General features: G+C 52.9%; 1 protein-coding gene across 1 annotated transcript; it reads right to left on the reverse strand.

The window, feature by feature from the left end:
• Positions 1-164: 164 nt before the first annotated feature.
• Positions 165-20,237, reverse strand: MAP1A (microtubule associated protein 1A). The gene is made up of 7 exons (XM_059703406.1): positions 19,982-20,237; positions 18,900-19,001; positions 10,909-10,991; positions 10,487-10,627; positions 2,271-10,287; positions 1,904-2,124; positions 165-1,704 (listed from the first exon to the last, which is right to left on the reverse strand). Exons 1-7 carry the CDS (start codon positions 20,217-20,219, stop codon positions 1,549-1,551), a joined length of 8,958 nt encoding a protein of 2,985 aa, XP_059559389.1. The 5' UTR covers positions 20,220-20,237; the 3' UTR covers positions 165-1,548.
• Between the last annotated feature and the right edge of the window lie 4,480 nt (positions 20,238-24,717).

Below are 24,717 nucleotides of genomic sequence, written 5' to 3' on the forward strand. Positions count from 1 at the left end.
CCCTCAACATACCCTATGTTTTCTGGCTTCCCTGGCTCCTGGAATTGCTTCCAGTTATCAAAGCTATTGAGAAAAATGACTATGCTTAGAGAAGCAGAGAAGCCAGAGCCCAGCAACTAAGCAATATGTGGAGTCAGAAAAACCCTAAGCAGCACTACAGCATCTGTAATGAACTTGATTTATTGTTAGAGTTGAAGGCGGCTCTGTTACAGCAGCTGGGAACTAGAGCAGGGGAGTGTGGGGAGAAGCAGAGCACAGCAGCATGGGTTGGGTGGGAGCTAGGAAGGACACAGGCGGGCTCGTTTTGGTTTCCACACAGTCATTTGGCAGAGAAGCTGAGTCCTGACGAGTGTCTGGATTCCTCAGTCCATCAGTATTCTGGCAAGGCTGCTCATTGGCTTGCTTGGGGTGAGGTCCTCTCCTGAGATGGTATTTTCAGCCTGTTTTCATCTCACTCAGTAGGAGTTAAGCTTTTTAGCTCAGCTCCTCTCCCTTTCCTTCCTCCCTCTCCTTCCCCCCAAGTCCTCTGGCAAGACCTCCACCTCCCAGATCCTCTCTAAAAGTATGTATGGGGCTGAAAAGGCAGCCAGCGTTCCCATTTCAGCTGCAGGATGGCATAGTGGAATGTTGGGGGAGTCACACATTGCTGGGTTGTCAAATGTTGGGATATGAGGCAGTGGCTTATTTTTAACCCATTACACACCAGGCCACAGTAGATGACCACATGCAGAAAAGCCAAGCAGGGGATGAGAAGGGATCAGGATCATTGGAATGGGTAGGTGAAAACTTCAAAAGGTCAGGGAGCTTGGAAAATTCTGGGTTTGGAGCTGGGCTCTCCTTGCCCCATTGTGCTGCCCAGTAGGCCTGGTCTGAGCACAACCCTGGGATGTGAATGGTATGAAGCAGGGACTGGGAGGATAAGCTTTCTTCTCTCACCAGTCTGTTGGTCAAGTGCTTCAAGTTTTGGGTTGAGACATTCAGATACAGAGGGAAGCAGTGGGACAGTGTAGCAGCAGTGTACCCCAGACCTCTGCTGGATCCCAGACCCTGGTGGGTAAGGGGATGGGAGGTGAAGGGTGCAAGTCTAGGCATCTCACTGACAGTATCCTTCCCCCAGGTCACATAAGTTACTATTGGAAATCCTTGGGATGCTAAATAAATAAAGAGGTCCCTGGGGTTGCGGATATGATCTCCTTCCGTGAGGGAGGATGTTGCACTCTCAGACTCATCCTTACTCCCCATGCAATACCAGCATTTGGCAGTGCTAGGAGAGGTGTCACTCCAGAGTTCTCAGGCATCAGATGACATTCTATCCTAATTTGTACCCTCTCCCTATCCTGTTACCTTTGGTTTTGAGACTCCTCTCAAGTATGGATGAGGGGAAGGGACAACCCCTCCCATTTAACCCAGCCCAAATTCCCACAAGACATCCTGTCCCCCACCTTCTCCTTCCCCAGCTCCCATGTCCCCAAACCCCAAGGACTCAGCAGTAGCCATTCTCTAAGGGAGCTGGGGGAGCAGATCCTTGGGGAAGGGAGAGTGGTTTTTTCAGAACTCAATCTTGCAGGCTGGGAAGGACTCATCCTGCATGACCACAGTGCTGCTGCTGGCCAGGACCAGGACGTTCAGTTGCTGCTGCTGCTCATGAGTCTGCTGGTACCACTCACGAGTTACCTCCGTGTCATGAGTAGGGATCAAAGTCACCTAGGAGGGAGATAAGACATGCCTGATGTGAGAATGTGAAGGGAGCATATGTGAGGGGGATGGGATACCTGATGGTCCAGGAAATAGTCCCACTGCCCATAGAAAGGGCTCAGTCCTTTTATGAATATAGACTGTGTCCCACTATTGCCTCTGAGTAAGCTTTGACCATACTACCTCCTTGGCATCCCTTGTCACTCACCTGAAGATTCTCCCCCCATTGGGCCTTGCCCTCCAGCAGGGCATCCAGCACAGCCCGGCTTGGCTCGCCATTGGCAGGGTCATTTCCACTGACCACATAGTAGGATGCACGCACTCGTCGGAAGAAGTCAAGATCAGCAGTCTTGCCACTGCAATGATTCGGGATGTAGGCGAGATCCACATATACAGGGGGACCAGAGCCACCCTTGGAACTCAAGGCCACTGTAGAGACAAGCCAGGACTCATTGTAGAGGGAAAGTAGACTGCTTTTGGCAACCTTCTCCTTCTTTCCCTTCCTCCCACTCCTGGAGCCTTAGACCAGCCGCACCCAGCCCCAATCCACAATCTCCTGTTCACATCATACTTACTTGGTCCTGCTTTGAGTCCGTTGACCAGGCCTTTGGACATGGGGCTGTGTCCATCCTTTTCGTCTGCTGGGGTGACCTGGCTTGGAGTGCTACGTGGCCGGGGTGGAACCCGGGATGCTCGATCTGCAGGCCCTTTACCAGGGGTGGGTGAGCGTTTTCCCCGAAGATCCAGACGCCGTGCAGGAGATGCTGGCTTGGCCCGGCCTGGGGCCCTGCGCCCTACTCTCCCCTGTGCCTTCTCCTTTTCCCGTAGCCTCTCTACCCTTCCAGACTCTGAGCTGAGCCCTTCAGGATCAGCCATGCACACATCAGGACGGGGAGGGCATGGGCGGGGGTCTGGCTGAGGGAGTGGCGGTGGGTCATGGCCAGGCCTGGGATGGTGCATTCCACTGACCCCCCCAGCTTTGTCCACAGGCAGGAAGTCCCCATCTTCATCTGAGTCGAGGGCTGCCTCAGCTGTGATGGATGGACACTCCTCAGTTTCTGGTGGGACGTCAGAATCTGACTGTGAGGAGCCTGAGTCACTGACTGATGTCGGGGGTGTCTCATCTGCCACAGGACATGGACCCCCTGTGGCCCCAGGGCCCCCTGCCCGGCGCCTCCCCCCTCTCCCTACCAGCTGAGCTTCCTCAGTTGAGAGGTCACTGTCATTTGTAGATTGGGGCAGAGGTGGGTTCAGGAAGGATGGGGAGAGCTCCCCACAGTGGGGCCGGGGCTCAGAGGCACATCCCTGGGGCCCAGCCTCCATCTTAGGGGAGCCACTTCTAGATGGGCCACCAGAGGTCCCTCCAGGACACAGTGGCTGCTCAGGGGAGAGCAGACTATCAGGCCTGGAGCTCCTCTCAGCTCCCTCAGGCCAGGCCCCACGTTCCCAGGCAGGGCAGCCCTCGGCCTCTTTTTTCTCATCCTTGGCAGGGGCAAGGCTGGGGGGGTTGGGGCTGGTTTCAGTTGGACCATTGGTGGCATAATCTCCAGAGAGATCCTGGAAGGAGTTTGGCTTCTTGGTGGCTGCCACTGAGCACTCCAGGCGGCAGGGCAGGGTGCCATCAAACTTGTCTCCAGGCAAGTTTGGAGCTGGAGCTGGAGCTGGAGCCAAGTCCAGTGAAGCTGGAGGTGCTGGACTCAAAGGAGTAAGGTCCCAAAGGCTGTGGGCAGTTGCTTCCATTCCTGGGACCAGCTCTGCAGACACCTGTTCTGCAGCCTCCAGGCCGGGAGGGAAGCGCTCGGCCACACTTGAAATCACAGGTGTGGTGGCTTCAGAGGAGGAGCCTTCAGACAGGGCTGGTGAGGCAGGTCGTGGCAGACTAGAGAGGAGAGGGGCCCCAGGAGAGCTGGGTGAGGGGAGCTGGGGCAGTGAGGAGTCCAGGCTGGGGGCCTTGGTCACTTCTAGGTACTCATCATGCCGGGCTCTGGTGGGGGGCCCTGGAGCCAGAGCCAGAGCTCGGTCCCCAGAGAAGGCAAGGGAGCCACAGGGTGCCGAGCGTGGCTCAGCTGGAGAGGGCAGCTGTGGAGGAGCTGGCTGCAGTGAGGAGAAACCAAAGGCTGAAGCAGGGAAGTCCAGGCTGGGTGGGGCAGGACCCTGATGTGAGTTTGAGGAAGGACTGGTACATGCCTCATGTTCAGGCCACAGTTTAGGGAGACCCGCAGGGATGGGGTGGGGGGGACTTGGGGACTGGGCCTCTTTCTCTGGCTGCTCCAGAGCCCCCTTCTCTAGCTCTGAGTCACTAGTGCTGTCATCCCAGTGACTCTGGCCTGATTCCTTGGGGGATGGGGTTTTCCTATCTGGGCTACAGCTCAGGAGGTTACCATTAATATGGGGGCTTGGGCCTTTACTCAGGGGGACAGGAGCACGGGGGGGTAAGGCAGGGGGGGTGAGGCTGGGCTCCACACTTGGCCCTGCATCAGGCACCTGCCTAGGTGGTACAGTGGGTCCCGCCAGAGCTGCGTAGCTGAAAGATGGGGTGTCGAATTGGAGGTTCTTGGGTGAAGCAGGAGATGAAAGTTCCTTCTCTGCTGATGTGTTTCGGCCAGCAGCCTCCTCCTTGGTTGAGATGTGTGGGGGCCAATCCCCAGCTGCTCCAAGAGGAGGTTCCCTAGTGGAGCACGCAGGGGCGAGCCCAGTAAGCATCACCTGCTCGTAGATATCCGCGTACTGAAAGCTTCTCTCATCAGGATAGGGCGTGGGCTCTCTCTGCTCTGGCTCTGTCTGCTCAGGCCCCTTGGTAGCATGGCTCTTGCTGGCCTCTGGGACCTTTGAGCTGCGGGGGCTGCTGTCAGGAGCCCTGGCCTGATCTTCTTCTTCTCCTTGCCCTTCAGCCTTGCGGTAGTCCTTCCCAAGGGGGGAGTATGGCCCACCTTCCAATTCAGCTGCCCCCTCCTGCACTGCAGCCACCACACTGTCATACTCGGCAGTGCCCCAGGAGAAGGGTGCAGGAGTGCGTGGCTCAGGGACAGGGGTTGGGGGAGCTGGTGCTGGGGAGAGAGGTGCAGGTGGCAGGGGTCTGTCCTTGGGCACCCACGGTGGGATCTCAGCCAGCCATGAGTGGGTAGTGGGTTCTTTCTTTACAGGTGGCATTTTCTTAGGCTCTGGGACAGGGGTCTCTGGTCCTGAGGCCAGAGGAACCCTCTGTCCAACCATTTCAGGTGGGGAAGCTGGAGGAGAGATGATCTCAAAAGGGGAGCGGGTAAGCTTGTCTTCTTCCTCTGGTGGCAGCCCAACTGGTGACTCAGCAAGCCACCGCTCTACCTCCAGCCCTTTCTGCGATGAGGGATCCTGGAAACCCTTGAAGTCTGAGGCCCATGGGCTCTGGGGCATATGCTCCAAGGGGGGCACGTCTTGCTCATCATCTGGCCCCTCATCGAGGAAAGTGCTCTCCCGCTCCTCTGTGTACCGTGGCTGGGCCCCCTGGCCATCCAGCTCATGCGGGAACCAGATCTTCCGCTCACAGCTCAGCTCCCTCCAGTATGTGTCCTGTTCCAGGGCTACATCCTCTCTGCCCCTCCAGTACCTGTCCTCCTGATCAGATGATGTGTCCTCCCATGTCCGGGCAAATTCTTTCTGTTCTCCACCTGGCTCCCCTCCGGTTGAAGACGTCTCTCTCCACTCCTGGACGACATCCTGCTCCATCCAGTATTTCTTTTCCTGCTCCAGGGCCGTGTCCTCCTGTACTGGGCTCTCTTCCCGCCCCAGAGCTTTGGACTTTTCCAGCAGAGCTTCTTCCTTCTGTTTCACAGCTTCAACTTTTTCTGAAGATTTTTCCTCTAGGAACTTCTCCTTTGGTTTCATGGTTTTCTCCTGCATTGGGCTCCCCTGATCTTGAGTTCTGTCCTCTTCCAGAGCCTTATCTTTTTGTTTAAGAGCCTTACTGTTTTGTTCCAGGTCTTCATCCTTCTGTCCTAAAGCCCAGTATTTTTGTTCTAAGGCCTGATACTTCTTTTCCAAGGCTTTGTCCTTCTGTTCCTGATCTTTGACCCTCTGTTCAGGGATCTTGTCTGTCTGTTCTAAGGCCTTGCCCTTTAGTTCAAAGACCTTGTCCTCTGGAACTTTGTCTTTTGGTTCTAAGTCTCTATCTTTTTGTTCTAAATCTTTGTCTTTTGGTTCTATGGTCTTGTCTTTCCTTTCCAGGGCTGAGTCCCTATGTCCTAAGTCTTTGACTTTTTGTTCTAAAGCCTTATCCTGCTTTTCCATAACCTTGTTCTTTTCTTCCAGAGCCTCACTTTTCTGATTGATGGCTATATCCTTCTGCTCCAGAGTTTTGCCCTTCTGCTGTACGACTTCATCCCTTGGGCCAGGTCCCTTGTCCTTCTTCTCTGGGGTTCTGTCTTTCAACTCTGGAACTTGACCTTCCCACTTCATGGCAATGTCTTCCATGGCAAGGCTTGGCAAAGACTCGGGACTCTTGGTGAGGGAACTATCAGGCGTTAGAATGTGTTCGCCGGGGCTTGTGATCGCTTCAGGTGAGTGCTTCCCATTTCCCAACAGTGTCGAGTGAGAAAAGGAGCTGGAAGGTAATTTTCCATCAGGGCTCTCATCTGTGATGTCTGTCTGTGCGGAGTGTCCAGTGCTCCCTTGTGTGGGAGGAGACACTGTGGCTGCACGGGGTCCTGGAATAGACACGGGGGCTAAGTGCTGAGAAGTGTCCTCAGCCTCCATCAGAGGCCCCTTTTCTTCCTTTCCAAGGCTTAGTTCCCCAAACTGGAGAGTGCCAAGATTTTCTGGAGACAGCTGCTTAGAAGAGATATCCAGAGAGGTCTCCTTGCTGGGACTCTCTTCTGAGAAGGAAAGTGACCGGGTGTCTTCTGGAGATACCTGTGGCCAAAGGTCTTTGTGTAAGTGCTGCTCTGTTAGGCCATAAGGAGACCTGGGTGCTTCCTGGTTGGCAATGTCTGGAGAGACCACGCTGAGGACAGAGAGGGAATCTGCATCATCAGGGGAGAGGCTTTGGTCAGGAAATTGGAGCCTCTCATCTTTCTGAGGTTCACCAGGTGCTTGGAGTGATGTCTTCAAATCTTTCAGAAGGGCTTCTGTTCCCAGAATTGTGCCTGTGGGCTCTCGTGCCCCCACAGTCTCAAAGACCATTGCTTTATCCTGTTCTGGCAATAGCTGGATAGTGTAGCCTGTATGTTCCCCAGCAATGCTGATGGCTGCTTCCTGAGCTTGGGGGCTCCTGGGAGGAAGCACCTTTTCTCTCTCCTCTAGCGTGTCCTCTTTAGGCCCTGGCTTGATTGTCTCCTTTACAGCATCTTCCTTGCCTACACCTGGTGTGTGCCTCATGTCTCCCCAGGAGCCTGCTTCCTGAAAGTCTTGGGGCTCAGACTTTTCTTCCACTGGGGACTGATGAAAGGGTGTGTGGGTAGCGCTGGGTGGACCAGATGGTGGAGGAGAGGCCATCTTCACTGTGCTCTCATCTGGACTGAGGCAGCGCTCCTCCAATTCTCCGAGGGCTGGTTCCCCTGGATATAGGGTGTGTCCAGGAGCACCAAACATTGGGGCTCCATATTGACTGTGAAGTTTCTCAGATATCTGTACATTTGTGGAGTCCAATTCCTTTTCCACTGCTCTTTCTCCAGGCAAGCCCCTCCCTACAATCTCTCCTCTCTTCTCTGACTCTCCAGTCACAGAGAAATCCTCACAAGGTGGTGATTTAAAGCCCTTGTCTTCTTCCAGTGAGGAGGTGGGTGAGATGGTACCAGCTGATGGCACATAGTCCAAGCCCTGAGTGGCTTCCGTGCGGGATGACGGGATGCTTGTGACTGTGTCAAGCAGGAGGGAACTCTTGCCTGTCTCCTCTGTCTGGGGAGCTGTGAGTGAAGCCACAGACTGGTCCTCAGCCACAGATGTGGCAAAGGAAGAAAGCTTGTCACACTCAGTGATTGAGGTAGCTGAGGACACGTGCTCCTCTTCAGCCAAAGGGGCAGCCACCATGTTGGGGGGGTAGGTGAGTTCAGTCTCTGGTGCTCCATAGCTTTTGCTGGAGGCGACAGGAGCAACACTGTCTGCAGGCTGACTAACCTCGAAGGGGCCAGGAGCTTCAGGCCCAGGGAGATCATATGCATTTGCAGGAAATCTAGGTGGAGCCGGGCGCTCCTCCGGCTCATCGTGGATCTCCTCATCTGAGATGGTCTGCTCCGTCTCTGAGTAACCAGGGATTGTCTCATCCTGGATGTAAGAGACATGCTCAGTGGCTCCTGCCGGTGTGGTCAAGGTGCTTAGGAACGATGAGGCCTCCTTCTCAGGAGCCTTGCCGTGGAGTCCCAGTTCCCGGCCCCCAAGAGCCTCCCTGAACCTTGGGGTTACCTTCAAAGCTTCCTGCATATGTTTTTGGTAAAAACCCTCAGCCTTTGTCTCTTCCTCTTCCTCATCCTCTGAAGGGTGTAATTCCTCCATTTCTTCTAATTCCGCCTTCTCTATCACATCCTCCTTTACCTCAGGTTCACTTTCCTCTCTGGCTTCTGTTCTATCAGGGAGCCTTTCTGCTTCCTTCTGCTTCTTTTCTTCCCAGGTGTCTTTCTCTTTCTCTGTTTCAGCTCCAAAGTTTGCGCTTCTATCCTTGCTGCCTTGTTCGTCAGGGATGTTTGGTACAACCTCTTTCTCTTTTATCACAGGCTCTTCTTGTTCCAGCCCTGGGACAGAGGGTAATGTCCCCTGGGCAGCTGTGCTTGCGGGTCCCTCCTGTGCAGTGTCTGCAAGGAGAGGTTTCTCTCCTAGTCCTACGTCCCTTTGTTCAGCCAGTAACCTCCTCTCCTCACACTTCATCTCCTCAAAGTCCTGTGTGAGGTCCTCTGGTGAAGACAGGGCCAGCTCCCTGTGCCCACTGACTGTTGGAAGTGGTACAGCCCCCTTCTGGGCTGGGGGTGTCCGGGCCTCAGAAGACAGCTCCTTCTCTCCACGGGGAGCCCGGCTCTTGTCCGTCTTGACCCTGCCAGGGGCCTTGGCTTTATAGAGGGTCTTACGTACCTCAGGGGTAAAGGGCTTCAGGTCTGGCTTAGAAATCTTCTTGACCTCGGGCTTGATATCTTTCCTCTTCTCCTCCTTCTTGGCATCCTTCTTCTCCTCCTTCCTTCCTTCATCTTTCTTGAGCTCCTTCCTCTCCTTCTTGATCTCCTTTTTCTCTTTGTCCTTTTTCTCTTCCAGTTTTGATATTTTTTCTTTCAGGTGCTTCTTCCCCACCTTGTCTTTGATCAGCTTTCGCTTCTCTGCCTTCAATACCTCGCTCGACTCTGTCCGCACCCTTTCAGGTTTGGCAGGCTTCTCTGGGGGCTTCTCGGATGATTCCTTTACCTTCTTCTCTGTCTTGGCTAACTCCTTGGCGAGTTCTGAGCGGGCCTCCTTGGCTCCCTCTTCAGCCACTTCCTCCCGTTTGGCCAGCTTGCTCACTGCTGTCTTAGTAGTGGCCTTGAGGCTCTCCTTGCTGTCAGCCCGCTGTTTTATTTTGCTGGGTTTGAGGTTGGCAGGCACAGCCCCAGCAGCCAGGTCCTTTTGCGTGGCCACAGGGTAGCGCAGGAAGTCCAGGTGCCGAAGCTTTTCCAGGCCCTCCAAAATCTTGTTCTGGGGAGCATTTCCTGGAAAAAGCACACGCACAATCTTCTCAGTGGGGTTGGCTGGCAGCCAGACCACCAGAGCAGTGATAGAGGTCAGGTAGGGCACCGAGATCTCAGCCTCTTTTCCATTAGACAGCACAATGCCTGTCTTAGCTTTGCTATTGCCTGCCCACTTCTGCATAAGGAACTGCATCTCCTTGCTGTCCTTGACAGGGTTGAGGACGTACATGTCCAGCCGGCCCACGCCCATCTTGTGGAAGAGGGTCAGAGGCTCAATGGTGTTGCTGACCACACGGTACAGAGGCTCGGCCTGGATGCCCAGGCGGTTTAGGTGCTGCAGAGTGAGGCAGGCCTCCTCAATGCTGCGCTTGGCCTTCCGGGAGGCGTCCGGCAGCCGCAGCTTATCCGGCACGTTGAAGAAGACAACTCCAAGCTCAGGGGAGATGAGGTTCTTCACCCAGTCACTGTAGCTGCTGGAGCCCTGAGACTGCTCCTCCTCCAGTTCTGCCACTTTGCGCTGCAGGAGGCCATTGATGCCTGGCAGGTTGTCTGCCCCGATGTGTGTGAGCAGCACCGAGTCAATGCGGTCCAGGTGCCGCACCAGCTTCCAGAAGCAGGACTTGCGATCGGAGCCACCATCCACCAGGATATTGAAACCGTTAACGGCAAAAAGGGCAGAGTCCCCGCGGCCGCCAGGGAAGATGTAGCAGCAAGGTTTGGAGAGCTTGAGGAAGCCCCCTGAGGTAGGGGGCTCTAGCAGGTCAAAGGGGGATGGCACATCCACGGTCTCAGAGACATACTCGGAGAACTCAGCCACACCATCCATGGTGGGCAGCGTGGGCTCAGGGTTTAGCCGGAGGTGCAGGGTCTCTTGGGAACTGGATAGTCCCAGATGGCTCCAATCGCCCTCCCCTAAGCAGGATACGGTGAGGAAGGCCTGGATCCCAGGGTCTCTATTGCTGAGCAATTGGGCAATCTAGAGTAATGGGAGATAGAAGGCCGATCAGGTCACTGGGGTTGACACAGATTCAGTCTGCTAATCTCCACCACTCTCCAGGTGATCTCCTACCTTTCTGCCAGGACCACGGATGATCATGCACTGAGATTTTCCTTCCCCACAGCTCTAGTCCTATCCCATATTCTGTTCCTCCCAGGCATGCAGGCTTGGGACATACCTCTGGGTTGTGAAGAACCTGGACAAAGTTTTGATAGGAGTAGGTACCACTCTGTAGGATGAGGTCCCCCCCTGGCTCTAAACTTTGCCCACTCAGGATCAGTAGTTTGTGAGCTGACGGGCTGCTAAGTAGGTGGTGAACCTAGAATGGAAGGAGGAGAGTGGTCACAGATGTAGGAAACCCAGGGAAGGGCGCTGGATGTTCCTGGTTTCCGCTCAGTGCTGCAGGGACATGCTCCCCACTGGCAGCCCCACAGCACCTCCAAAGTGGAGCTGGAGATTGTAAGGCAGCTTACATGGCAGAGAAAGGGTGAGTCAAAGCCAAGTCCCGGAATTCTTGGCCTTACAGCAGTAGCACTGGCAAGGGTGAGTTACAGCACTTTCCAAACAGGCCCTCGTGGCGAGGCACAGGCCCCGCCTTACCTCAGAGCTGATGCTGTCAGCACTCGGGTTCACCAGGATAACGGTCTCTAGGATTTCACTCTGGTGGCAGAGGGTCCTCTGGCCTGAGGGAGAGAGGCAGGGATTTGTATTAAAGAGAGCGGGTACAGATTAAAATAGAGAGGCCTTGTGCTGGGCAGGAGGGAAAAGAAGGCAGGCACTATCAGAGGAAGGGAAGCCTGGCTATCCCTAGATCCTGCCACTTTGGACACTGCTGAGTAAAGTCAAGGGACTGGCTCCTCTAGCCCTTCCCGTCCAGGCTTTCCTCCTACCCGCTTCCACACAGTCCATCTTCTCCCTCCCTTCACTGCCACACCCTCCGCCTGAACTCCCGCCTCAGACTGCCCTGTTGACAAGAAGCTTTTGTCCCTCTAGAGCACTAAGCTCCTGGTGCTGCCTGGGGATGGGGGGAGGAGGGATGGGCTCAGCTGGAGGGAGGACTCCTGGGACATGATCCTCAGCTCCCTTCTCTCCAGCAGGGTCTGCCTTGGGTTTTCGTGCCAGCAAAGTGCCTGGAAATAAGGAAATGGGCGCTTCTGTGCAGTGTCTTAGACTCCCCATCCTCCTTTCCAACACCCATCCAAGGCTAGAATTTCCATTCCAAAAGACTGGAGAGAAGTCAGCACTATGGGAGATAGAAGGCTGATAGGGCTCTAGCCCTGGCGTTGGCTCAGTGTTTGAGGGTTGACTCATGAATAGGAGGTCACAGTTTCAATTCCTGGTCAGGGCACATGTCTGGGTTGAGGGTTCAATCCCTGGTGGGGGTGTGCAGGAGGCAGCTGATCAATGGTTCTCTCTTATCATTGATGTTTCTATCTCTCGCTCTCTCCCTCTCCCTTCCTCTCTGAAATATATATATATATATATATATATATATATATATATATATATATATATATATTTTTAAAGAAATACGGCCCTAGCTGGTTTGGCTCAGTGGATAGAGCATCAGCCTGCAGACTGAAGGGTCCCAGGTTCAATTCCAATCAAGGGCACATGTCTGGGTTGCAGGCTAGATCCCCAGCAAGGGGCATGCAGGAGGCAGCCAATCAATGATTCTCTTTCATCATTGATGTTTCTTTCTCTCCCTCTTATTTTCTCTCTAAAATCAATAAAAATATATTTTTTTAAAAAAGAAAAGAAAAAGAAATAGGGCTCTAACTTCTTGTTCTCTAAATTCTTGTTCTGTTCTCAGGTTCCTCAGACATGCATCCAATCATATTGTTCCCACCTCACCTTCATGGCCCCCGGCTCCAGAAAGGCCAGGCTCACTACCCTATAGCCCATCCCTTGGGAACGGTTTCTCCTCTCATCCTTGCCCCTCTCCTAGGAGAGCTTCTGCCAAGGAGAGGGGAGTTAGTGGTTCACAAACAGGAAAAAAGGGAGGGAAGCCCGAGTGTTCCCAGGCCATGGCGAAAGGTAAGACACCTTCAAATCCCTGTCTACTTCCGTTCTCCAGGCTCACGTGAGACACCACGCAACGTACGTGTCTGCTGTGCCCTGCTCCTGCCCTTGACAATGGCAGCACACGGTGGGTACCTTACGGAGAGGTGAAGGGAGGGCCTGGGGAGTGGGCTGTCGGGAGGATATTTTGTGAGGGATCATAATCTTCTACTAGATTCTCTTCTGTGATTTGGCCGTTTCTTCTTTCTGGGGCTCCGGACAAGAGGGGCCTGGGGCCGGGGCCTTTGCTGTGGAAGACCCTGGGTGCCAGGATCCGGCAGATCTGGCAGAAGGGGGCTGCAGTTGCAGCTGCAGGGGAAGTTAATTACGGAGGGAGGGAGGGTCTCACAAGATCAACCCCATACAGGGCGGGTGGGGCCCAAGAGGAGTTGGAGGGGTCTCTTTTATTCACTTGGGAACTGAGGGAAGCTTTGAGGTCAGTTCAGAGGAAGAGAGGGGCAGGGCTGGGGCTGGTGAGGAATATCATGGTTCAGGAAGCAACTGGTCCTAGGCTAGCTCCAAGTAGTTTAGATTTAAAAGGGTAGTTCTCACCCCCACCTCCCCCACACACACCACAAGGGTGCACATTTGAGCTAGGAAACTCAGAAAAAGAAATCTCTGTGGTATAGTCTGATTTGCTTCCTGGCTATCAGTCCCCCTCCCAATCTATCATTCCTGGCAGTCCCCTGTTTATACCCACTAGCCTTCTCTGAGTCCAGATCCTGTGCTGGCGCAAGGCCCCTCTCCCTCACCCAAGTGCCCTCCAGTTCTGACGGGCAACGGTGGTCTGCATCCCGGCCGCTCCTTTGCAGGCCGGGAGCGAACGCTGTTTCCTCTTCTGCTCCCCTAGCAATCCCACTCCAGGGAGCGGGCTTGTTTTTCCCTTTTCTCTGGAGAGGACGTCTTGTGAGTCAGGGTCACTTCGGTTGGCCAGTGATGGGGCGAGGGTGGGCGGATGCTGAGGCTGAGCGGCGGGAGGGCAGGTGTCTCCGCAGCGGGGCCGCGGGAAGGGGAGGGGAGGGCAGGGGAGGGGAGGCGCGGGCAGCTGCAGTTTGCCGCAGTGTGTGAGTGTGTGCGAGTGTGCGCGCTGAGCTCAGGCTCCAGCTCCGCCCCCACCCACCCCCGCCCCCACCCCAGCATGACAAGTCATTTTCTTGGCTGCCTCCGCGTGGGGGGAAGGGGGGGCTGTCGGAAGTGGGGTACGAAAAGAGGGAGAAGAAACGGGCTCCTCTGTTCCAGAGCCCCCATCTTGGGAAGAGAAGCAGAGAGGAGGTGGGGGTGGGGGTGGGGCTGAGACTGGGAACCAGTGCGGATGACAGGCTGGGAATGCGGGCAGCTGCTCAGGAGGGAGTGCGCTCCATCTCCAGAGTGGCCTCTCGGATCCGGTGAGAGCCAGAAAGGGGGAGGGGGTCAGGGTCCCAATCTCAAGCTAGTCGCCAGGAAAGGGGTACGGGGAACCCGCCGCAAATAGGTCGATCCGTGAAGAGGCGCGCCAGCTCTCAATGACCCTTTCCTCCCTCCTTTTCCACGGTGTCCCCCACCTTCCCTTAATAGGCAAAAACTCGCTGTCCTGCTCACCCCCGACATAGGAGCAGCTGAGCAATCCAGCAGCTGACACCCAGACACCCTCCCATTAGGTACATTCCCATAACATCCGCCTTCCCCTCAGATGCTTCTGCCCCTGACCAAAGACACAGCCCCGACTCTTCCAGCGCCCGGGCTGCCAGGCAGGGCCAGGACACCACCCTCTGCTGCTGCCGCCGGAGGCTGATGTCTCCCAGCCCAGCCCGGGAGGTGTCCTGTCACCGTCCTGGCCCCACTGGCCTCTACCTGGTTCTGGGTCCAGGCTGGCCTCAAATCCAGTCATGTTCCGCTACCCCCATTCCCTCACACTGCCCACCCCACTGGACCAGCTCCAGACGCATCAGAGAGGCATGAACTCTCTTCCCGTTATCCCCATCCCACCTCCCCACCACAGCATCCCCCGTGCCCTTGCCCAGCCCTTCGGTTCTTACCCTGGGTGTGAGAGGGAGCCCCTCATGGAGGCTGAAGCTCCGGCCTCAGCCGGCAGCTTCAGGGAAGAGTCTGCGGCACTTGGGGTGGGAATGGGGGGGGGGGCGGGGGTGCTAGATGGGGAGGGCGGTGCCAGGGCGGGGAAGAGGGGCTGGTCCATGACGAGGCACTGGAGACTTAACTGTTTCTGTGCCTTTACAGTGTCAGGGCTCCGGTGCCTCTCCCATGGCTCTGGGGGTCTGAAGAGTTGTCCAGCAGCTCTAAGAGCCAGGGTGGTCTCCAATGGCCCACAGAACCCTTCTCCCCGAATCCTGCTCTGTCAGGAAATACTCTTTTAGCATCAGCCGAAAGACCAAAGCCCTGTGCTCCGGCACACTGTGGGGGACAGGGGAGGTACGGGCTGTCTGCCCCGCCCCTTCTCTCAGGAACCATCTGCTGCCTCTCTCCTCAGACCCTGGGAGTGACCTTCAATCCCTGGAGGAACCAGAGACAAAGGGGCTGGGGGCCTGAAAGCACGGGGCAGGAGTGAGGGGAATGCTTGAGACGAAGGCTGGGGAGCAGAGTTGTGCTGAGCTCTGTCAGTGGCTTCTGAGCCACAGCTACAGAAACCAGGGGAGGGCAGAAATAGGAATCATTTTGGGTTGGAGGGTAGTTCGAAATTCTGGAGTGGACACGTGGTCCTAGACAATCTGGGGTGGGGCACAGGAACCCTGGGATCATGCAATTTTCTGCACTTGTCTATGTCTCTTTGATGTCTCTATCTTAAGCCTTCTAATATTGGCTCTGTTTCCCTTCGTCTCTGCCTCTGTCTCAGATTTAGTGACATGCTTTAGGACTCAAAGGGAGGAACTGGAGATCTCTAGCACTCAGTTCCAACGTGGTGATGCTCATGCTCCCACAAAGTCCTTCCCAGCCGTCTTCCTTTCCATCAGCCTTCCCCAGGCCTGGCCAACCCCTAAAGCCTTCCTCACATTGACATCCACCCACTCACACACCCAGCACCAGCCCCACCCTTGCCCCAGGCTGCCAAGAATTGCTTTTGAAGGTCAGAGAAGCCAAAATAGTCTCTGCTCTCAGCATCCTCCATCCCCCCTAAACTGCAGCCAGAGTAGAGGAGGAGCTGAGTCACCAGTACTGGGGAGAGGGGGAGACAAAGGGGGAGGAATCTTTGCTCAGATCCGGGGATGCAAAGCAGCAGCATGGCAACAGCCCCATTTGGATAGAGGAAGCCATCTGCAGAGATACAGAACACAAATCAGGCTGAGTTCCGAGCACCACAAAAGAGAAACACGTTCCTTCTGCAACTTCATGATTCTTATTTCCTCCCATCTCAAACCTTCTATCTTCTCTCTGCTTTCTAGGGCCCTCTAGGGTGGGCTAAGAGGGAAACTTGAGTAGACGTTGGCTTGCGAACAAAATAACATTTCCCACCCCAGTGCAGAGCCCACCCTTATTCTCAGATGCTATCCCCAAGGACCACACCTTGGGCCTGGTTTCAACTCGCTGTGGAGTTTTCCCTCAGCCCTCACCCTCTGAACAGCCACCCACTACAACCAATCCTTCACCTGCTGTGTTCTGCTGCAATGAAATTGTGAGGTGCCTGAGCTCAGACACAAAGAGACATCCAAAGTCCTGGATTTGAGACCTGACCCTACTATTTTATTAATCATGCAATTAAATGTCAATTGGCCTCTCTGAAAGCTTGCTTTCACTATAAAGTGAGTATAACATTAGTACCACTCTCCAATAATGCTGTGAGGAGTGAATGGCACAAAAGATGAAAAAGTGCTTCATTCTTAGAATCCTAAACCTGCAGTGTACAAATACCACTGGAAATCTCTCTTCTGTAGAAGATTCATGAGTGGGCATCTAGGTCATCCTAAGTCAGAATCTCAAACCAGACTAACTCCACAGAGTACCCTTAGCTCTCAGGTAAACCCAGAACTGGAAGTGCCTACAGGAAAGGGCTTCAAGTACCATCCATGTCCCTGCTTTCCCCTTCTAGACAGCAATGCAACCCCCAGCTGTAGAGGACAACGAGCTGCTCTACTAATTCAGAATGGCTTTCATTGGAGGCAACAGAACTAGCACTTTCAGTGGTAATGGAGAGTCAGACAGAAGACCTCCAAACTGGCCCTTCAGCCTGTGCATCTTAGAGTCCCAGAATACCAATCACGAATTATAAATTATGCAGTCCTCTCCCTTTCCTATAGGTGCCCGAGGGTAGAAGTATCAGAATGTCATTTAAGCCCAGTTTTCCACTGTCCTAACTGTTTCTGGGTTTGTTTGATAATGTTTGGCAGCCCCAGCTTTTTGCAGGGGTTAGAAAGGAAGGCTCCAAGTCACCATTGGAGACTGACTACCGAGTACAAAATTCACCTAGGAAATCATTACCAGATTTGACCACTAGAAGGAGCTGGACCACTCCAGCTCTACTTCGGAGGGTCCCTCCTTTTCCCAGTGTGGAGGGTGTGGAGGGGGAGGTGGCTAGGAATGATTGTGCTCTCCCTGTCATTGTAGGGTACAGTTTTGTCCCCTTTTTAAGCATTTTGGCAGAGGGCTTACGCAGAGGTGAGAAGGATGGCAGTCCAGCCTCCGGGGTGGCCAGAAAGGATTAAGTCATAAGGTACTAGCATATCCCCTTGAGCCCATCCTAGCAGCCTGGTTCCCTTTGCCTCCCCATTAAAGGGAGGCTGAAGGGAGGGGCAGTGTCTGCAGCTGCTCTAGGCTGACTGTTGTTTGTGGGGACAGCTGAAAGAGGAGCCAGCAGGGGTGGGGCTGTGGCTGTCTTGAGCCTTGTGGGTTTTTCCAGGAAATTCTCTACTATTCTCCAGGGACATAAACCAGGCCACCAAAAAATAAAATAAATAAAATGTTCAAACCTAAAAAAATTCAGTAGGCTAAAGTAAGCCCTAGTCTTGGGTATATGGCCCTAACACCCCCCCCCCCCGCGCCCCACCCCAGGACACCATGGTATAACTCTTTGATTGAAAAGATCTAGTTGGTGTTTATATATCAGTGCTTGTTTAGTGAGAGTAACTACGCATCTCTCTGTAAGCATATTTCCAAGCATCCTCGCATCTTAATTTAAAAAATGGCCAAGTATTTTGGTTTAAGTTCTGTACATTCATACATCATTCCAGAAAGCAGCCTAATCTTAAGTCTCTGTGGCCAAAAGGATGGGATTAGAGCATTCAGGGTAAATTACTAACATCCGCAGTTACTCCTCAAACTTCAGTTCAATCATTAATTTCATCTGTTATCATCCCCTATCCAATTTTGCACCAAAGCTCCTAGGAGTAATAAGTGGTAAAACTATTGATTTTCAATCATCCGTGCTAATGGAGGAAGCCATGACATGAGTAATTCTAAACAGAAGGCAGTCTCAAAACAGTGAGCGTCTAGCTTCACAGAAAGCAGTCACATCAAGAAAATGCCAGCCTCACATGTTTTAAATGCTGCACATATTCCTAGGATAATAAAGCATTAGTCATATTCACCTTGTCTTCTCTCTCCGGTAGCATCTTCAGAGGAGTCAGTGATCAGAGAAATGACCAAAGATCTGGCAGTTAGCAGGAGGAGCGGGAAGAGAAGGGGACATGACTACGTACTATACTGAATAATTGAGAATAATCTACATAAGAGATGAATTCAGTCATCGTGTGCGGTAACTGTTGAGCTGGATGGATTTTTATAGTCCATAAAGGCACAGGCTCATGGGCTGGCATGCCAACATTTACCAACAACGGGACCAGAGTGCCCAGCACTTTTATAATGAGACATAGAGCTTTCTGAAGTCTCCCCACAGATACTGTCATGGACTGATAGCTCCTAAAATATTATTTTCTCAAATACCGACCCATTTCTCCCACCCAACAGAATGGGGAACCGCATGCTGTGCACTTCGATCTCAAAGTCAAACCTCAAAGTAGCAATAAATCCAGGAGACCCTGCTTCCACTCTGGATTTGATGGTGCTCATCAGCCTTTTGTACCAGATTTCTGCTCTGCTCTGGAGATCTGTTGCCTGAACCAAAGGAGAAACCAGAAATCCTGAAACCTGAAGAGTAGGCTGTGCAGTGTGAGGGAAGTTCTAAGCAAGGATCTCGAAGGCAAGTGGGGGATTCAAGGGTCTCTGTAAAGGGAGCAAGAGGCTGGGGTACACAGCGGGGGGGAACACAAAAAGAGAGTGAATTTGTGCATGGAAGATGATCGGTCATTCATGAGAAGTACATCGTTTCCTTAGTGCATGTCAACAGCTGTCCATAAACCACCCTCAAGTAGAAATTGCATTCTCCAGACTTCTTCCACCCTCAGACCATCTCTCTGAGAAGTGTACTGGATATGGGGGAATAGTTAGGGAGCTTTACAACTTTCCCCTGAGGAATCCCTCCCTCCTCCCCCACCCAAATCCCCCACAAGGCCAGTTCTACCAGGGAGAGTGGATCTCTGCTCTTAAGTGATCAACCTCCCCCCCACCGCCCCCAAAGAACTGAGACAAATGCCACTAGTCCTAACCTTTGACCTCTGAAGAGAAGTGAGCTAGGTGCCGGGTAATGAAGAGTCTCAATTGTTGGTTCAAATCAAAGGATGATAAGTCAATGTTCCAGGAGAGAATCCCTGCGAGAGAAAAAGAAACAAAGAGCACTCTAGATCAGGTCAGAGGGGTTGGACTTCAGGGAGCACTTGCAGGCTCACAAGAGGGGTAAGGAGAGGGAGAGGAGAAGGACAGCTGCCATGATCAGTCACACTGATATCTTTAAGAAAGGTGGTTAGTGCCTGTGTCTGTCTCCCAGCCTTTCCTGGCCTTTGCCTGAGCCAGAGGCAGAGGGGCAGAGTTTAGGCAGAGTTTGGTCATTAATGAGTTTGTATGTAGCAATTTTCTTGCAGAGTTGCCTGATTGTGATAGAACTGACACCCAAGGGACTGTTCCTAGATAGGGGGTGGGGGGTGGGGGGCTGCCTTCCCTGTCCTGATAGCTAAGTAGGATTCTGGGCTCTCCTTCTGTTCCCCCCTCCTTCCCTCCACCCCTCGGAGGCTTCCTTCCACCCGCAGGTGGCTCCGCAGCACTGCGCCACTGGCTGTCAACTAGGGAGGGAGGTGAGGACTGAGAGCTTGTGGCCACAAAGGTCACTCTCTCAGGTTGGCCGCCCACACTGGGAGATTTGAGATTTGTCCGCAGCGTTCAGAAAGCACCCTGTGCCTGTTCAGGGATCCTAAAGAAGAAGCTAAGGTAGGGGCATGGAATCTTCAGGGGAAGGTGAGGACTTTCAGGACATCTGGACCGAGACACTGAGGGAGAGAGGGTGTGACCAGAGCGGACTCAGGGGCTGCACAGAGCTAACCCGACTCAGGGAGACTGCGGAATGCCACGGGGTGTGCGGGAGGATGGGGAAGCAAGATGCTGGCAGGTGGGGAGGGCGCGTGACATGGAAGATGCAGGTGACAGGGGCTGATGATTCAGATTAACAGGGCGCGCGGATTTCAGGAATTGCACAGTAGGGATGGAGAATGCAGACGTACGCTCTGGGAGGTAAACGCAGCCGGCGGAGAAGCTCGGGATGGAGGAGGTCCCGAGCACAGCCAGGACAGCGGCTCACCTTGTTCAAGGTGGGCCCGCACGGCCCTCAGCTGACTCTCTGTACCGATATCGCCGATCACGATGAGCAACGAGTGTTTCCGCAGGTCCCAGCGTGCCGCCGCCACGGTGGCTCTGGCCTCGCACAGCGGCTCCGCGGGGTTTGGAGACAGCAGTGAGCTGGGGCTGGGGAGCCGCAGTCCGGGACTTGTCTCCATGGTAACGCCTCGAGGCCGCCAGGGCCCAGCCTCGGTCTCCATGGAAACTTCGTTTGACTGCTAGGCCGGCTGCGTCCGCCGCAGGGAGAGCGCGCGCCGTTCTTAAAGGCCGGCGGCAGAAGCCGCTCATTGGCTGCTGCCTGTCAGGAGGCGGAGCCCTGGCGCCGCAGGGGCCGGGCTAGTGCCCGGATGCTCCCGCTCTGCGGTCGCTCTCGGCCAGGGCGGGGAGCTGGTGGCCGCCCCCTTCCTCTCGGGCTGGTTCTGCTGAGGGCGCTCCCACTCCGACTTGGGCCCGGGTGGGGGTTGCGAGGGGCCGGGTGGAGGGATGAGTCGATTGCCCGAGTGGCGGAGGAAGAAGCTTCTAGTTAGGATGTCCCCCCTATACGTCCTGCCTGGCAATGCCGCGCCTCGCCCGGACCGAGGGAGCCATCTTGTCCCTCTGTCTCCGTTTTGTATCGCTCCCCATCTGTGTTGGGGTGTCTGTTATCCTTGTCTGGCACGTTTCCTTTTGCGTTTTGTTTGTTTGTCGTGTTGTCTGCGCCTGCCAGGGCCCTAGAATCCATCCCCGGTGTCCCCGTCCCCCTGGCCCCAGGCCCCGGGAGCCTCGGGAAGGCTGCGCAGTCCGGGAGGGACAGCGTGACCTTCCGGCCCCGAGTCCCCGGGGAGAGCGGCTGGCTGGGCTCCGGCTGGGCCGAGGGGGGGCTGGGGTGCCTGCTCTCAGGCTGCAGCCCCGAGGACAGGGGCGAAGCCCGGGGAGACCTTCCCGACCGCAGGCTCCGTGCGCGGCCCGGTGGGTGGGGCGCCTGGGGGTGGTCACTCTCCAGGGATTCCCGGTGAACCCGAGGAGGGCGAGCCTCCCGCCGCCCGAGAACCCGGGATGGGGAGGACGGAGGAGGCTGCGCTGTTGACGACGGACGGGCGTCCTTGTGAACATGGTGTGTGCTGTGGTCTCCCCGCACCCGTCCCGCAGCGTGTCTCCACCGCCTACTCCGGCTTTTGACAGTGAACAGTTACAGTGAACCGCTCGGTGCATGTAGGCGTCAGACGGGGAGCCCGTCTTTCATCCCAGCACTCCAGCAGCATTTTGGGGTCCTGTTTGGGTCCCGTTGGGGAGATGGTCCTGGGTAGAAAGCAGCACATGACCTGATCCAGCGGGGCTGGCTGTGGGCGCATTGTGGTCACCGCCTCCCCGGAGGCCCCGGGCAGGAGCGGACAGTGTCTGCCTGTGAAGGACTTCACAGCCATCCTGCTCCCGAGCACGGAGCATGGCGCAGAGCGGCCAGAGCATCCTGCAGTCCGCTTAGACATGGCCCCGCCTGAAACGAATATAATACTGTGTGTCAGTTATAGCTCAGAAATGGGAGATGGCCTTGGAAATCTTTTTGTGGCCGAGAGGGAGAAATAGGACTGGCAGAGCCCTGGCCGGTGTGGCTCGGTCGGTCAGGCATTATTCAGTGCACGGAAAGGTTGGATGGCCTGTCAGGGTACATGCCCCGGTTACGGGCTCCATCGATGTTTCCCTCTCACATTGATGTTTCTCTCTCTCTCTCTCTCCCTCTATCTCTAAAAATCAAATTTTTAAAATCTTAAAAAAATAAAGTACTGGCAGAACATCAGACGGTGGTGTTGCCTCGCCCTATATGACACATAAGACAGTGTTCTGCTACACCCCCGCCCCACCATTTGAAGATTCCAGTCTGGAAGGTTAGAGTCTGAGACAATAGATCTGAATGGTATAGGGAAGGACCACACTGATCTGATGGTAGGGGCAGAAAGGCAGGCCTGCGATCTTAGGCGCTGCTAGAATTGGGTTTTAATTAGAGCTGCAAATTTAAACTCTGATGGTACTAACATTGCATATATATATATATCAAATGAGTATTCACCAGGCTCTTTTGCCAAAGGCAGACAATGTCATAGAAAGATTGGCTACAGGTATCTCTTAATTACCCCCACTCCTGGTTTAACAGCATCCCAGCCTTTGGGTGATGATACTAATATCATCATAATATCAGAAAATATTTTCAGCCCTAGCTGGTTTGGCTCAATGGGTAGAGCGTCTGCCTGTGGATTGAAGGGTCCTGAGTTCGATTCCAGTCAAGGGTGCATGCCCAGGTTGCGGGCTTGATCCCCAGTGTGGGGCATACAGGAGGCAGCCAATTGATTCTTTCTCATCATTGATGTTTCTATCTCTCCCTTCCTCTCTGAAATCAATAAAAATATTTTTTTAAAAAGAAAATAATTTCAAGTGTCAAATGGCACAAAGCACGAACAAAGTGCTCTAGAAAACTATGGAGTGTTAGCATCTATGCTTCAAAATTTTACAACTGAAGACAGAAAACACTGATGCGCACGTGTATAAAGAAATATATATGTATGAATTACAAAGTATATGAAAACTTATTGTGTGTTTAGGAATAGTGTGCTGTGGCAGGAACCTTGACGTCATTCAAGGGCCCACCCGAGGGGACTCTTCGGAACATGTGATACGCATTACTGTGAGGCACATGCAGTAGTATGTAGTATAGAGTCCACTGTAGTGTTTGATTTTAACTGTTGACTCCTGGACTGCTCAGTGATGATTTCGGGGGGGAATCCTCCTATTCTAGTTTTTTCCATACTCTTGCCATGCAGCATTGGCAGATATAGTGGTTGCAGCCAATACTTTTCTAACTATTTGTGATAAGGAATCCTTGAATTGTGGAAGGGGCCTCTAAGGATCCACCACTAAAGGAAGTTAGAGGACATGGACAGGAAGGCAATATGATAGGCTGGTTCCTCGGGCGTGCAATGGGGTGGGCACAAGGCAGCAGGTAGTATAAGCCTCCCATGAAAGGTAATGGTAGCCTTGGCTAAGTTTAAGCTAGTTAGGTGATTCTCAGCCCCCGGACCTTCACCGGGTCATAATATACAGTGATAAATCACCCAGCAGGTAAATTAGGCACATCTTAACAAAGTAGGAGGGGGAATAACAAGTGGATGTGGAGGAAAGAGAACCCTGGTACACTGCTGGTGGGAATGTAAGTTGGTGTAGCCACTATGGGAAATAGTATGGAGGTCCTCAAAAAATTAAAAAATAGAACTACCGAATGATCCAGTTATTCCACTTTTGGATGTTTACCCAAAGAAAATGAAAACACTAATTTGAAAAGATATATGCATTGTTGTGTTCATTGCAGCATTATTTACAATAGCTAAGATGTGGAAACAACCTAAGAGTCCATCCATAGATGAATGGATAAAGAAGATGTGCTATATCCTATGTACAATGGAATATTACTGAGCAATAAAAAATGAAATCTTACCATTTGTGACAACATGAATGGAACTAGAGGGTATTATGCTAAGTAAAACAAGTCAGACAGAGAAAAATATGATTTCATTTATATGTGGAATCTAAAAAACAAATGAATAAAAAAAAAACCTCATAGATTCAGAGAATAGATTGGTGATTATCAGAAGGGTAGGGGGTCCGGGAGGCAAAATGGATGAAGAGAGTCAATTGTATATTGATGGATGGTAACTAGATGTATTGTGGTGATCATTTTGTTGTGTTTACAAAGATGGAATTGCTATTTTGTACACGTGAAACTAATATAATGCTATATATCAAAGTATGAGGGGCATCTCTAAATTTTTCTGGAAATAATTTCACATTTGGCATTTAAATTAAGTTATTGAAGTTGTCCTCATGAGAAAAATCAGAACTTTACTGAAATTAATTACACTCATCTTGGAATTATGTGTTGAGGGGAGAGGAGGGCAACATAATTCTTTCAATGTGGAGGGTCTTGATAGGACTTCGGCCAGCTCTGATAACTCATAAAGAAAAGATATTGTCTTCTCCCTTCTAGACCCATGAATGTCATTAGTTTTGGGGGGGATCTGAGTTTATATATATATAATTTTTTACAGAGAGGAAGGGAGAGGGATAGAGAGTTAGAAACATCGATGAGAGAGAAACATTGATCAGCTGCCTCCTCCACACCCCCTACTGGGGATGTGCCCGCAACCAAGGTACATGCCCTTGACCGAAATCGAACCTGGGACCCTTCAGTCCACAGGCCGATACTCTATCTACTGAGCCAAACTGGTTAGGGCAATCTGAGTTCCTTTGGTAGAATTCCAGCCTGCTCTGCTGGATTGCATGGTCTTATCAAATAAAATATCCAGAAGAGCTGTATGCAGCTCAGATTCCCACCCTGTACTCAGTTCTGCCTATAAAGCATTCTTTAAACAGAAAGAGGAGTGTTAGATTACAGGATTGCTGTGTCAGAGGCTATCCTTGGCTTTTGGACAAAATACTATGATCATAATGTATACCAGCAGCCATAAGGTCACCTCTTAGCAGGAACAGCTGGTTTTTATCTGCAAAGGCACTGAGTAAAATAACTTCTAAAAAAGCAGTGAGTAAAATAATCTCTAAAAAGATTGAGATGGGGGAGAAGTCTGCATTTATTACTATGTCTGGCACACAGAGGAGGAATATTTGTTGGATAATTTTCTTAATTATTATTTGTTCACATTAAGTAATGGGAAG

Source organism: Myotis daubentonii, chromosome 1, assembly GCF_963259705.1.
Source record: "Myotis daubentonii chromosome 1, mMyoDau2.1, whole genome shotgun sequence".
NCBI classification, from domain to species: domain Eukaryota; kingdom Metazoa; phylum Chordata; class Mammalia; order Chiroptera; family Vespertilionidae; genus Myotis; species Myotis daubentonii.

Excerpts from the sequence above, each read along its gene's own strand:
- MAP1A (XM_059703406.1), bottom strand. The coding sequence starts at position 20,219 with ATGGAGACCGAGGCTGGGCCCTGGCGGCCTCGAGGCGTTACCATGGAG. Across the intron at positions 19,002-19,981 it reads GCGGGCCCACCTTGAACAAG|GGATTCTCTCCTGGAACATT; the intron begins GTGAGCCGCTGT and ends TTTCTCTCGCAG. Across the intron at positions 10,288-10,486 it reads AGGTTCTTCACAACCCAGAG|ATTGCCCAATTGCTCAGCAA; the intron begins GTATGTCCCAAG and ends CCATTACTCTAG.